The sequence below is a fragment of the Xenopus laevis genome, chromosome 1L (assembly GCF_017654675.1).
Source record: "Xenopus laevis strain J_2021 chromosome 1L, Xenopus_laevis_v10.1, whole genome shotgun sequence".
NCBI classification, from domain to species: Eukaryota; Metazoa; Chordata; class Amphibia; order Anura; family Pipidae; genus Xenopus; species Xenopus laevis.
In genome coordinates, this window is record NC_054371.1 from 67990022 (window position 1) to 68004004 (window position 13983).

General features: G+C 35.4%; 1 protein-coding gene across 2 annotated transcripts in view; it reads left to right on the plus strand.

The window, feature by feature from the left end:
- Positions 1-13983, plus strand: part of sclt1.L (sodium channel and clathrin linker 1 L homeolog) — a 69626-nt gene that overhangs the window by 23736 nt on the left and 31907 nt on the right. For both annotated transcript variants that reach the window (XM_018231842.2, XM_041589916.1), the window contains exons 9-16: positions 298-363; positions 1876-1946; positions 3565-3655; positions 4008-4099; positions 4701-4878; positions 5283-5381; positions 12030-12101; positions 12636-12710. In XM_018231842.2, coding sequence (XP_018087331.1) covers positions 298-363; positions 1876-1946; positions 3565-3655; positions 4008-4099; positions 4701-4878; positions 5283-5381; positions 12030-12101; positions 12636-12710 — 744 coding nt within the window. The remainder of the gene's footprint in view (positions 1-297; positions 364-1875; positions 1947-3564; positions 3656-4007; positions 4100-4700; positions 4879-5282; positions 5382-12029; positions 12102-12635; positions 12711-13983) is intronic.

Here is a 13983-nt window from a genome sequence, read left to right on the forward strand (position 1 = left end):
AAAAATATATTGAACATTGCTTTTTATATAATTTGAATAAACTACATCTAACACAATGCACTATATTGCATGACTCAGCCAAAGATTATGACATTTAATTCATTAAGAGGAAAATAGACATACCTGTTCAAGCACTGGGAGCAGAGCTGTGTTTTTCCAAGGTAAAAATTCTGAGATTGCCTTGCTTCATAAACCTGTAAAGTTAGTGGAAACCACTGTTTTTATTTGAATTGGCTTAGTTCACTGCAGTGAAAACACTGACAGCTGTTTTAATTTTTTTCTTGTTGTTTCAATTAGGAGCAACTAGCTCATCTTGAACAACTTAATAAGCAACTTCTAGAAGCAAAAGAAAAAGCAGAACTGGTAAGCATAACATCTGTATATTTTCATGGGAAACTTTTCCTGATTGTTGGATTTGTAGAGATCTGAGATGGAAAGCACTCCACACTTTCATTAAAAAGCCTTTACTCTCATTAGCAGGACAACAGTAACAGAAACGTTTCGAGCCTGTTACAGATTTTTATCAAGCTAACATTCAAGTGAGCAACACCTACTTTTATAGTCCTTTGATATAACACCACCTAGTGTTCCTTTAACAGTAATACACAATTCAATATAATTATTGTATAATATAATTACAACACAATCAAATACTATAAAAGGAGGTGTTGCACACTTGAATGTTAGCTTGATAAAGAGCCATGACACATTCTGTGTGTCTTCACACTGACTGATGCCATACGTCTAACTGCACTTAGGAAGAAGCTGGTGGAATGCATTTTGTGCCAAAAGCCTAAAAGTTTTCGTATTAGACACTAAAAGGCATATTTACTAAATATGTAGTGTCGTTTTTATAGCATAAAACACTGTTACACATTATTCCCTAAATATATACTGCTCTATATACAATATACAAGAATTATACTTGCTTAACCGTCTAACAGGAAGGAAAGCTACCAAGGCAGTTTATTGCCAATAGATTAGCCGCAACAGTGCAAGCTAGAACACCATTTTTATTCTTTAGAATGCTTTACCAGACTTGAGTAAGCAGCTTTAGACAGTTTCTGTTTGTTTATCACAGCAGCTGCCATATTAGCTGTGACATAACTTGCCTGAGTCTCTCCCTGCTGTCTCTGAGGTCTGAGCTCAGATTACAGCAGGGAGGGAGGGGGAGAGGAGCAAACTGAGCATGCTCAAGCCCTAGCCCTGGAGGTTTATGTTAAAAACAGGAAGTCTGGTACAGAAGTCCATGTGTACACAATAGAAGGAAAGAAATGTGGTATTTCTTTTGACAGAGGATTCAGCGCAGCATTACTTTGAGGGTTTACTAGTGTATTTATATAGACCTTTCTGATAAAGCTTACTTCGTTTTAACCTTTCCTTCCCCTTTAATAGTTCTTATATTAAGGTTCCTACTCTCTTATCACAAGTGGAATGTTTGAGGTTTCATATTGGCCGTTTCTGTGCTTCCTATCCTGAATTCCCATGTTGTAACTTTGCATTTGATTAATCGGCCCTCAAGCAACTTACAACTTAATGCTGGAGCTTTATGACTTAGTACCCTGTAAGGTTCAGCAGATATTGCCATGTCCCTGACATTTTTTGTTTTATTTAGTCCAAAAGTAGCATTAGTTACAGGTTAGAAAAAAACTATAGCGGAAACTGTTAAAGATAAGTGATGAAGTGATCGATGCATGTAAACTGCACATGGGATTTGGTTTGTGCCAACTATTTAGTAAATATCTTATCAAACAGACTAAGTGAATACAAACTCTTTAATTAATTCCATAAAATATTCTTTCAACATGTACCATGGTTATTGTGGGAAGAACTTAGACTTTAACAACTAACAATGTTTTTCTTTAATATTTTAAGACAAACCAGCAGTTTCTGCTCACTGTAAATAAGCAACAGTTGGAAAGAGAGCAACTTGGAAAACAAGCAAGGTATATATATATATATATATATTTATTAATTATATATGTAAATAGTTCTGAAATAGGTTTAAACACTTTAGGGGTTATTTATCAAAGGTGTAATTTTAGAGTTACGTGAGCTTTTTTAGACCTCGAATGAACTTACAACTCAAATGGTTTCTAATTTTAAGAAAAAAGTTGAATTTAAATAAAATAACTAGCATACACAAAAATTGAATCTTCTGGAAAGCGATAATGTGAATAGATTACTGCAATACTACTCAAAACATACAGTATGACTGTAACTTATTCCTAAATGTTCCTGATTATAAATATAATCTGAATAGTTTATTATATAGAACTTGACTGTTAAGGGGTAAGGTGCGCCCCTTAGATGCAGGGCCGTCAGCTTATTGGCCTTTATATGGGGCCCTCTGAGGGGCCTCCCTGACCGATATTTGGACAATATTGTGCATATTGGTAAAAAATCCACTTTTTAGGCAACTTCACCAGATGAGGAGATCTTTACATATATGGCTAGTTTAAAGTGATACTGGCACTAAAAAACTACTTTTTAGATCATATTGATCGTTTTTTGCTGATGTTTTGTTTTTGTAAGTAATTGTTAGTTGAAGTTCCTAAACCTGACTGTTTTGCCAACCTGACTGTCCCATCTCAACCTGTCAGTTAGAGTTTCTAATGCTAACAGACTCCTGCTGCACAAATATGGCAGGCCTTTCATACAGGAACATGGGACACCAAACAAGTAATGTAACAGCATTGTGCAAATACTTTATGGCAACGTTATAAGTAGCTTTCAAAGGCTATATTATGATAGATGTAAAAAAGAGTTGAATTTCTGGTGTCAGTATCTCTTTAAGATTTCCAAGCACGATCATCTTTTTAAAACTTGATATCCATCAATAAACTGACAGTCAGCCTTTTTTAGCCAAAGAAGCGTAAATTTTGATTCAGATACAAGATGCTTTTTTGTTAAATGTCAACTCTCTATTGAATTTGCATGCTGAGTTGCTAATTAGTAATCAGGTCAGATAAAGGGTAAAGTGACATAAAGCTAAACTAATTGCTATGCTCAATGTACCTTTTCCAGGTGTCTAAAACCCCAAAGGTTTTTCCTGTTTCATCTACTTTTAAAATACTAATTAATGAAGGATCAGAAATTGAGTCATATCATTTAATTATTATTATTATGGATATTGAATTTCTTTAAAAGATGTAACTTTACTATGCCTGATAACACTGACATGATCTAACCACGTTTCTATCAATGTATATTGTTTCTACTCCATTTATTTGTCCAGACTTAATTTGGCTTTTATTGGTTCAGTTCTTACCTGTATAATAGAACGATCAAGTAGGCTTGGCAAGGTCAGTAATCCTGTTTTTCTGTCTGCCTCATCTGCTTGGTACTTTTCAGTCCTGGTATAAGTATTGAGTCCCATAGAAAAATCATTTAGGTATCTAAACTTTTGGAATTAGACATTGTTCATAAATTGAATCTGCAGGTCCACACTTCCCCCACTACCATCACCAGCAGTTGCAGGATTTGCTTCATCAATAGCTACAGATTTAATATGAAAACAGGGCTAGCCAGAATTTGAATTTTTATTACCATTTGTTTTAACAGGCAGGCAAAACAAGAGTCACGAATAGCAACTGTGAAGCTAGAAGAAACGACTAAACTAATAGAAAGTCTACAGGAGCAGCTGCAAAGAAAGGTACCGTAAGATAAAATCACCTCTGACATTCCATTTTTGTAGGTCACACAACTCTGAAGTGACTTCTAACAGCCTTGCACATTTTAGAATAAATAAATAGAATAAATAGATGCACATGTCATTATTAACTGTATAACATTTTGATTCCAATTTGATATTTAATTAGAAGCTTATCTAGGTATCGGCTTACCGTTGTTTACCTCTTATTTAGTTATGAGATCATTTATCGTTCATTAAATTGCATTATAATAGATCTAATATAAATGGATAATAGAAGTGATCTATGTTATATATTACATAGCTGTAGAATGTCAGTGTTCTGAAAATGGAGGCTTTCCCCTGTTTCCATTAGGAAGATGACGAGTTGGCTGCTAATGCAAAGGAGGAAGCTTCTGACAAACGAGTTCAGCAGCTTCAGGCTGCTTTTACACAGTTAGAAACCAGGTAAGAAATTAAATATATAAACTTCAACTGACTTTCTTACCTATACTACTCAGATACAATGTTTGTACATGACACATCGCAATGTAATATTGCCATACTTTTGTTAGTATACCTGGGAATGCGTACATGCAAATTATACTGTGCTGTGTATGCTTCCAAAGACTTTTGTTTGGTGCTTATTGCACAGAATCATAAGAAAAGAGTAATTCTTGTCATATGCACATCAATTTCTAAAGGTGACAAAAATTACTACTTTCATAGTTTCAAAGATTCCTCCAAGTTTTATATCCCAAATACTTTAACTGGCAATTTTCTGAAAACATATGAAAACACAAATATAAGTGGAAACAACAGATAACTGCTGTAAGATAGCACTGTTTTTTTTTTATAGAAAGAGCAACATATCTGTACATTTCTGACTATGCAGCTTCCATTGTTGGATCAGTAGAATATAGATCAAAATGTTAGTAACCTCTATTAATACAACTGTATATATTAGAGATTTGTTTCATTATAGTAAGAAAGGATGCATGTTTTGTATAGTTTTTGCTGAAACCTGAATTTACAATACACAATAAAACATGTAGGCATTTTATTTAAGGCTAAAAGCAGCAGTCCAGGATGTAGAAAAATTAAAAGAGGAACGAATAGCACTCGAAAAGCACATTGGGGAATTACAAGCAAAGTGTGCAGAAGTTGAAGAAGAGAAATATGATGCCGTTTCCAGAGTCCGTGACAGTATGCAGATATTAGAAGAAGCTAACCTACAAAAGGATCAGGTATAGTAGTAGTGTTGCATCCAATATTATATTATATATATATATATATATATATATATATATATATATATATATATATAAGGGAAAGTTGTGCTCACCACTAGTTTTTAAAATCATTAGGGGGGGGTGCAATGAGGGTGTGACCACAAAATACATATAGACAAATACAAGATTCCTCTGCACTCAACCCATTATCAATATATTTAAGACAGAGACATTTTGTGCATACTGCTACTGAAAAATGCCTTACCCTTTAAACAAAACAGGGATTGTTTGTCCATATATTGCAATATATTTAAGCTGGCCAATATATATATATTTATAAAACACATAAAGCATAGGATATATAATACACAATAAAGTACTGTGCACATGTGTGTGACATTTGTATATGATATTTGAAGGCACTGCTAAGAGAAAAGCAAAAGGAAGAGGAGATTGAAAATATGAAAGAAGGCATGAAAAAAATAATTCAAGAAGCTGCGGCACGAACACGAAAAGAGGTAAGACATTTTCACAGCTATCCTTTTTCTTCTTCTTTTTTTTTTATCTGTGTGTGTGCATATTCAAAATAGGATAGAGGCCTTAGGCTTCATCACATTATACATATTAGGCAGCACTGAAACCACTGATTAGCTGAATATTGAATTCTCCACAAAAGAGTTGGACAAATACTGAACTGACATGGGGATCGATCCCTGTTTTGCACAGTAAAAGAAAATTTAAAAATACATCATCTGTAAAGAAAAATATCACATTTAGATCTACATATACAAAGTCACATGATTATAGTTAGAATTCTGTAACATGTCATAAAAAGTGCTGGCATAGGGGGCAGAATCCTGCATTTAATTCATCTCTGCAAAAATGGAACTTGACTAAGCAGAGAATATTTCATTTTTTCTCGCCAGAGTGTTCAAAGAATGTGATTTGTTACCCAAGTCCATCTAAGGAGTTACATTCTGTGCTAGCATAGGCTTAACATTCTAAACGTGAATGTCTACAATTTGTGCAGTCTGCAAAGACAATGCCTTCAATGAAAAGGCAAAAGTACATGTTTTATTTAACATAGTTTTCAAGAAATATTAGGCATTAGTTTCATTGGCTAATAGGCTCCAACAGATGACACATCAGTCTATGGATATGATTCTCTCCTACTGAATATACAGTGCCCCCCATGACATTTTGTCAGTGGCCTAGGGGCCATGATACAGTCAGTATAAATAAGTGCATCAATTACTGTCTGAAATGTTGATCACTATCCTTTATCAGTAGATATTCAGCTTCTAACCAGCTGACCATAACAGTACAGTTTTGCCTACAAAATGGCATTCCACGGCATTTTATTTATTTTGACAACCCAGTTGCATTGGTATATTTGGATAGAGTAAGTAGACCCCATATAGGTAATGCCTTTATATCTCCGTTCTAAGTAGTCCTGTAATCTTTGTTTGAGATATTGTGCTGATGACTACAATCAAACAAATTTAGAGCAACCTTCACACTTTTGCAGGCCTTCAATTTTGTACTACAGGTGCCACAGTATCTTAAATATTTGGCTTCTCCTGATGTGTATATTGCATTGATTTCTGATTCTAATTTAATTGTATTGCCTTTATAAATAAGGATATGTATGGATTTAAAAAAAAAAGAATATATATATTTTATGGTCTAACTAGCTAAATTAAGGGGCCGATTCACTAAGGGTCTAATATCGAGGGTTAATTAACCCTCGATATTCGACTAGGAATTAAAATCCTTCGACTTCGAATATCGAAGTCAAGGATTTAGCGCAGATAGTTAGATCGAAGGATAATTCCTTCGATCGAACGATAAAATCCTTCGAATAGAACGATTCAAAGGATTTAAATCCAACGAAAAAAAAGTTAGCCAAGCCAATGGGGACCTTCCCCATAGGCTAACATTGACTTCGGTAGCTTTTAGATGGCGAACTAGGGGGTCGAAGTTTTTTTTAAAGAGACAGTACTTCTCGAATGGTAGAATGATTTTTACTACGAATCCTTCGATTCGTAGTTGTAGTCGAAGGTCGAAGTAGCCCAAAAAAACCTTTGAAGTTCGACGTTTTTTACCTTCAAATCCTTCACTTGAAGTTAGTGAATTGGCCCCTAAATGTGTTCAATAGCTTTGTTCATAAACTGTTCCTTTGGCCAAAGCCGACCAACAAAATATTCTACTATTTTTAACATATTGGCTAAAGAAGGGCCGTGGTTTATCGGAATTTATTGGTATTTCACTAAAGGACAAAAAACATGGCAGTCCCTTCTTGCAGATATAGACAAAGCTTTTGTTTGACAATATATAATACTTGTGTGGCTTTTCACAAAATACTAGTATTCAATATACTTACAGAATATGTATTTTTTTTTTTAATGGCCACTCTAACCTTGGTTCATCAAATAAAAAAAAGCCTTATGTTAAGCACATGGTTTCCCTATTATTTTAGCCAGATTTTTTTAATTTGTCATCAGTCCAGAAGAAATGCATCTCCCTCTTCTGTTTTTTACATCAATGTCCCTCAAGAGAAACATAAATCAAATATTCTCAAAGGGATTTTTTCTGCCGTTAATGTAGTTCTGAATCTGCTTGCAGATATGCCTTACCTATTAAGTGCAGTTTTATTGTTTCTTTGCCTAAGGCATGAATTCCATGTCTTTATCTTTTTCTAGGACACAGGTAGGATATTGTAGGATGGAGCAGTCTGCAAACTTGAAAGTGGAGCAAAGTATAGAAAAGTATAGTAAGATAAGTTTTGCTCCATATTTACTCACATAAACTCCGAGTGGTTAGACCAGCTGGGCCATGTTTATTTAGAATTTTAAAGCAAAACAATATAATGATCTAGAACAATGTTGGAGCAAAGCATCACTGTAAATGGTGTCAAATATGCAATGGCTGATGTTGAAATTAAAAAACACGTGTAAATAAAAATATACACTGCTAGTAACTATATGTTTAGGATACCATGCCCTAAGGCAGTCTTGTGTTCATAGTGGGATGTGATGGGTGGATGGAGATGAAGCTACATTTTTAACTTTTCTACTAATAAATGTATTTTTTAATTGAATATCTCTGGTCTTGTGGATCTGTTTGAGTGCCGGTCAGCCCTGCTTTCTTATCTTCTGATGTGCATTACAGGCCACTGGAGTTTGGATCAAATGTAATTAGTTTCATCTGTGGTGCTGAGTTGGACACACACTGGGCGTTATTTTCATCACTGCAGGGCAACAAACAACACAGCATACAGGCAACTCATATGAGCTATATCATGATTCTCATTGATGTTCATTATCATCAGATTTGTTAAAAAAAAATCAAGCCTTACAGATACTTTCAGTAATCAAAAAAATGTCTTTGACCATAGAAGAACGAGAATGAATACAGCCCTACAGTGTTTCAACATAGTAATGTAAGTGCACTATAAAAATGGTTGCATTGATTACCTGCGTTAGCTACAATAATAGTGAACTGTGTCTCTAGGGAGAAGAAAAACATGCACTTGAGTGAATTTCCCTTGGGATTAATTAATAATTAACTACATAACACAGGGAAATACAGTAACGTAACTAGAGGGGGGGCGGGCCCTGGCACAGGACATGCAGCCCTCCGTACGCCCGGATTCAGCAGTGAACCACCCAGAATTCGTGGCGCGCAAGCTGCCGGGGGGCCCTGAGGGGTGCGGCCCTGACCAAATCACACCCCCTGCTCCCCCGGTAGTTACGCCACTGGGGAAATAAAAACCCTAGCCTGCCAGGATAACTCAGGCTGCTACCATACGAAAAGGTCTGTATTTGCGGAGGCCCATTTATTAAAGATCGAATTTTAGTGGTTTTATAACTCTTTGGAGCCATGAATAAATTCAATTTCTCCACAAAATGGAAATTTATTAAAAGATCCAAATGGAAAAAGTATAAATTGGAAAAAAAAGCTGATTGATTCACTAAAAAATACGAATATCTCTAAAACCTCCAAAAGTTCAAGTTTTTTGGATATTTACTAGTGGGAAAAAAATCCAAAAACCTCTAAAAGTCTGAATGGTTAATAAAAGAATGTCCAGTAGGACCTGCGCAGTTCCCATTGACTTCTATGGGTCCTTGACTGCTTTTACTTGGCAAAGTTATGTATTAGAGATTTTCGTGGGTTTTATACTTAGGGGGTTATTTATTATGGATATTAAGTTGGTCATGTAGAAGTCAATGGCAGAGGTCTTTTGAACCGTTTGAAGATGTTAATAGCTTTCATGATGTTCAAGTTTTTTCGGAGGGTTTTGCCTGAAAACTCGAACAATGTAAGCGATCCAAGTTTTTTGTTTTTTTTGCAGAAAATTTGATCAAATTGAGTTTTCGGGTTGTTAACCCCAAACTCGCTGAATCAGGTTATTTCCATTCAAGTTTTTTCTTAAATTAGAAACCAATCGAGTTGTGACTTCATTCGAGGTATAAAAAAAAGTCTAAAATTCATCCTTTGATAAAAAAACCACCTAAATTAATCTCACATTTTTAGTTTTAGAGAAATACTAAAAAACTTGAATTTTTTGAGATAAATACAATTCGTGAAAAAAAAGGCTACTAACTGCACTAGGCTACGTTGCATTAGGTACAATGCAGTATTTTCCAGCTTTTGTATACACCAACAGATGAACGGCACTTCGATAAAAAAACAGGCTTTTTATTGCTGGGCACTGTGGAAATACATAGGCCTTACGCGTTTCGGGAACACCTTCCCTTAATCATAGGCTTCAGCCATGATCCAGCTTTTACCATGCACCCACAAATGTACTAGTGTGTATGTAGCCATAATGACTGTTTGAGATACATGTATAGGATCTGTTATTCGGAAACCCATTATCCAGAAAGCTCCAGATTACAGAAAGGCTGTCTCTCATGGACTCCATTTTATCCAAATAATCCAAAATTTTCCAAATGATTTCTTTTTATAAATAATAAAACAGTACCTTGTACTTGATCCAAACTAAGATATAATAATATCTTGCACTGATGAGCTCAAAAAAGATTGTAATAGGCTGTCTGCAAGTTTATACCTATGGCTTTGAGGCTGTATCGGAGCTATTAAATCAGTTGTTCAGGACACATAGTTGGAGTAATTTGCCTGTCTGCCCATAATGAAGGGTGAAGGCTGTTATTTCTGATTGCTATGTGTGTAGCATGAGGAAAGTAAATACCTTCTGTATTAAGAAGGCTTTACACTACATGTCTTACATTGTAAAGGACTATTTGGCTCCTTATGGCCCTTCTCACCCTAACCACATTTTAAGTACAACACATTAGGACCAATGTACACACTTGATATCCAGGTCATGAGTTGAATTTCGTTGGCAGCCACAGTGTGGAAAGTATCAAACTTTGCACCACGATTATTAACATGAACATGAAATTCAGTCCAAACTGAAGCCAGCCAGAACTGAAAAAAATGGCACATTATGCCTACATCTCCTTACATTCGGAAAAAAGTCTGTATGCTTCTGCTTGTTCATTTCACCTTAGTCAGTAATAATATTTTTATTTAAATGGTACATATATATATATATATATATATATATATATATATATATATATATATATATACAGTGGTGTGAAAAACTATTTGCCCCCTTCCTGATTTCTTATTCTTTTGCATGTTTGTCACACTTAAATGTTTCTGCTCATAAAAAACCGTTAACTTTTAGTCAAAGATAACATAATTGAACACAAAATGCAGTTTTTAAATGAAGGTTTACGTTATTAAGGGAGAAAAAAAACTCCAAATCTACATGGGCCTGTGTGAAAAAGTGATTGCCCCCCCTTGTTAAAAAATAACTTAACTGTGGTTTATCACACCTGAGTTCAATTTCAAAGGTTATAAAGCCATTTCTAAAGCTTTGGGACTCCAGCGAACCACAGTGAGAGCCATTATCCACAAATGGCAAAAACATGGAACAGTGGTGAACCTTCCCAGGAGTGGCCGGCCGACCAAAATGACCCCAAGAGCGCAGAGACAACTCATCCGAGAGGCCACAAAAGACCCCAGGACAACATCTAAAGAACAGCAGGCCTCACTTGCCTCAATTAAGGTCAGTGTTCACGACTCCACCATAAGAAAGAGACTGGGCAAAAACGGCCTGCATGGCACATTTCCAAGGCGCAAACCACTTTTAAGCAAAAAGAACATTAAGGCTCGTCTCAATTTTGCTAAAAAAACATCTCAATGATTGCCAAGACTTTTGGGAAAATACCTTGTGGACCGACGAGACAAAAGTTGAACTTTTTGGAAGGTGCGTGTCCCGTTACATCTGGCGTAAAAGTAACACAGCATTTCAGAAAAAGATCATACCAACAGTAAAATATGGTGGTGGTAGTGTGATGGTCTGGGGTTGTTTTGCTGCTTCAGGACCTGGAAGACTTGCTGTGATAGATGGAACCATGAATTCTACTGTCTACCAAAAAATCCTGAAGGAGAATGTCCGGCCATCTGTTCGTCAACTCAAGCTGAAGCGATCTTGGGTGCTGCAGCAGGACAATGACCCAAAACACACCAGCAAATCCACCTCTGAATGGCTGAAGAAAAACAAAATGAAGACTTTGGAGTGGCCTAGTCAAAGTCCTGACCTGAATCCTATTGAGATGTTGTGGCATAACCTTAAAAAGGCGGTTCATGCTAGAAAACCCTCAAATAAAGCTGAATTACAACAATTCTGCAAAGATGAGTGGGCCAAAATTCCTCCAGAGCGCTGTAAAAGACTCGTTGCAAGTTATCGCAAACGCTTGATTGCAGTTATTGCTGCTAAGGGTGGCCCAACCAGTTATTAGGTTCAAGGGGCAATTACTTTTTCACACAGGTTTGGATTTCTTTTCTCCCTAAATAATAAATAATAAAAACCCTCATTTTTTTAAAAACTGCATTTTGTGTTTACTTGTGTTATCTTTGATTAATAGTTAAATGTGTTTGATGATCAGAAACATTTTGTGTGACAAACATGCAAAAGAATAAGAAATCAGGAAGGGGGCAAATAGTTTTTCACACCACTGTATACTGTGATATTTTCCTTTACAATATAAGCCTCCATGTTTGGCATTTATCTTTCATATAATTGGTTTATTCATATTTGGTTAATTGTTGCAAATTTTTTTTCTCAGGTGGAAAATACAAGAAAACTGTTTAATGTGCAGATTGCCCGGCTTACTGAAGAACTTTCGGCTGCTCAGATGGTTTGTAGTTGTTCCATAATGGATTCATTGAAAGTACCATTGATTAGGCACAGCAATATCAGTTAATTCAACGTGTTTATTAAAAGATTCATATATTTTGATCATATTTATCACTGTGTTGGAAAGACATGGATGTTTATGTGCATTATGGATGAGAAGAGTGGACAGCGATAAAGAGAAAGATGACGTACTTATAGGAAGGGTGTGCTAGAAAAGCAAGGTATAGAGAAAAACTACAAAAATAAGCAAAGAGGTAATGGAAAAAAATGATTACACTCTCTCCATTACCTCTTTACTTAGTAAGGGGATTGAGGAAAACCAAGTAGATCATCTGAGTGATGTAGGCACTAGACTCCTGCATACACTTACACAGTTCCTGTATCCATTTGGGCAGCACAAAGATGCCCCGGAGATTAAGAAATTTAGTGGGGGTTTTTAAATTACTTAATTTTCATACATTGTCTTATTTTATAGCCAAGCTTTATTTATATTTGAATAGCCTTATTGTTTATATAATTTTTTTTGTGTTTCAAGGAATGTGGAGATAAGCAGAGCCAACTTGAACGTGCACTGAGAGAAAAGCGTGCCGCAGAGGAGGAGCTTGCAAAGGTAAAAATATAGTAGGCACCAATAAATAAATACAGATATTGGTTGCTGATAATTTCCTGGTCTAAAACAATTTGTGTACAAACCTGGATCCAAATTTGACCTTGTATAGTCACATTTGCCTTTTGTTAGTAAATAAGACCCAGAATGGGAAAGGAAACACTTCCTTACACATTCTGAAAACATTCTTCTCTGCTTTTAAACTGTCGTTTGCACCTCATGAAAGATGGGATTCAGTTTCAAAAATATCCCTTCCTCAAAGTGATGGTACCATACCAAACTTTACTTGAACTTAACCATGAAAAAACCCTAAATGTACAGTAAAGTTTAAGTAGGTTTATTTCATGTATTAAATATCTCTGATGATCATCTTAAACATTTATCATCTGTGACTTCAACTACTGTTCGAAGTAAATAGGAATGATGGAAGTAGGTGAAAGTGACAAACTTGTAAGGAGAATCACAAAAATGGTTATCGCCTCATGTAAATATTTCTCAAAATAGGTATATTGTAGAGCTTTTGCAGATAATTATGAGGGTTTTGTGTGAGACATTAAAGCATTAGTTGCATTAAAGGAAGATTATCATGGACAAACAAAACACATCAATTGATAGTGTTCTTGTCAGATAACTATGTAGTCATTTTTTTTTAAAGAGCAATAGGTTTTTATATATTTAATTTTTAAATCGAGATTAGGCAAGGATCAAAATGTGTATTTTGATGCAACTTCTTGATGTCTGTAATAAAAAACACATATACACACACAGCAAAATGCTTGTGTGACCATGTAACGCCGCAGAGATCAACATTTCATTGCTTCATGGTCATCACTCAAGGGCCATAGCCATAATAAAACACTGCTAGTACAGGTGTTTATTAAAATGCTCTGTGTTAGGTAGTTTCAATTTACAGGACATTAATATGATGCAGCAGATTTCTGTGCCAGCTATAATACACTGTCAAAGGACCACCATTATGCCATTAGCTTTAGACTCTCTGTATTTGTTTGTACAGTAAAGACCATATATACACTTGTAAATAATGATGTTGTCATTTATAAGAACAATATACCAATTAAGTGCAGCTCAGTTCATTCAATAACTTAATGAATTCAATTAAAGATGCTGGCCGAAGAAATTCTATAGCCCGGGTTTGTAAAACCCTGGGCTCAACACATGATATCAGCATCCTTAAAGGAGAAGGAAAGCTACGGAGGCATTTTATTGCCAATATATTAGCTGCAATAGTGCAAGCTAGAATGATATATTTATTCTG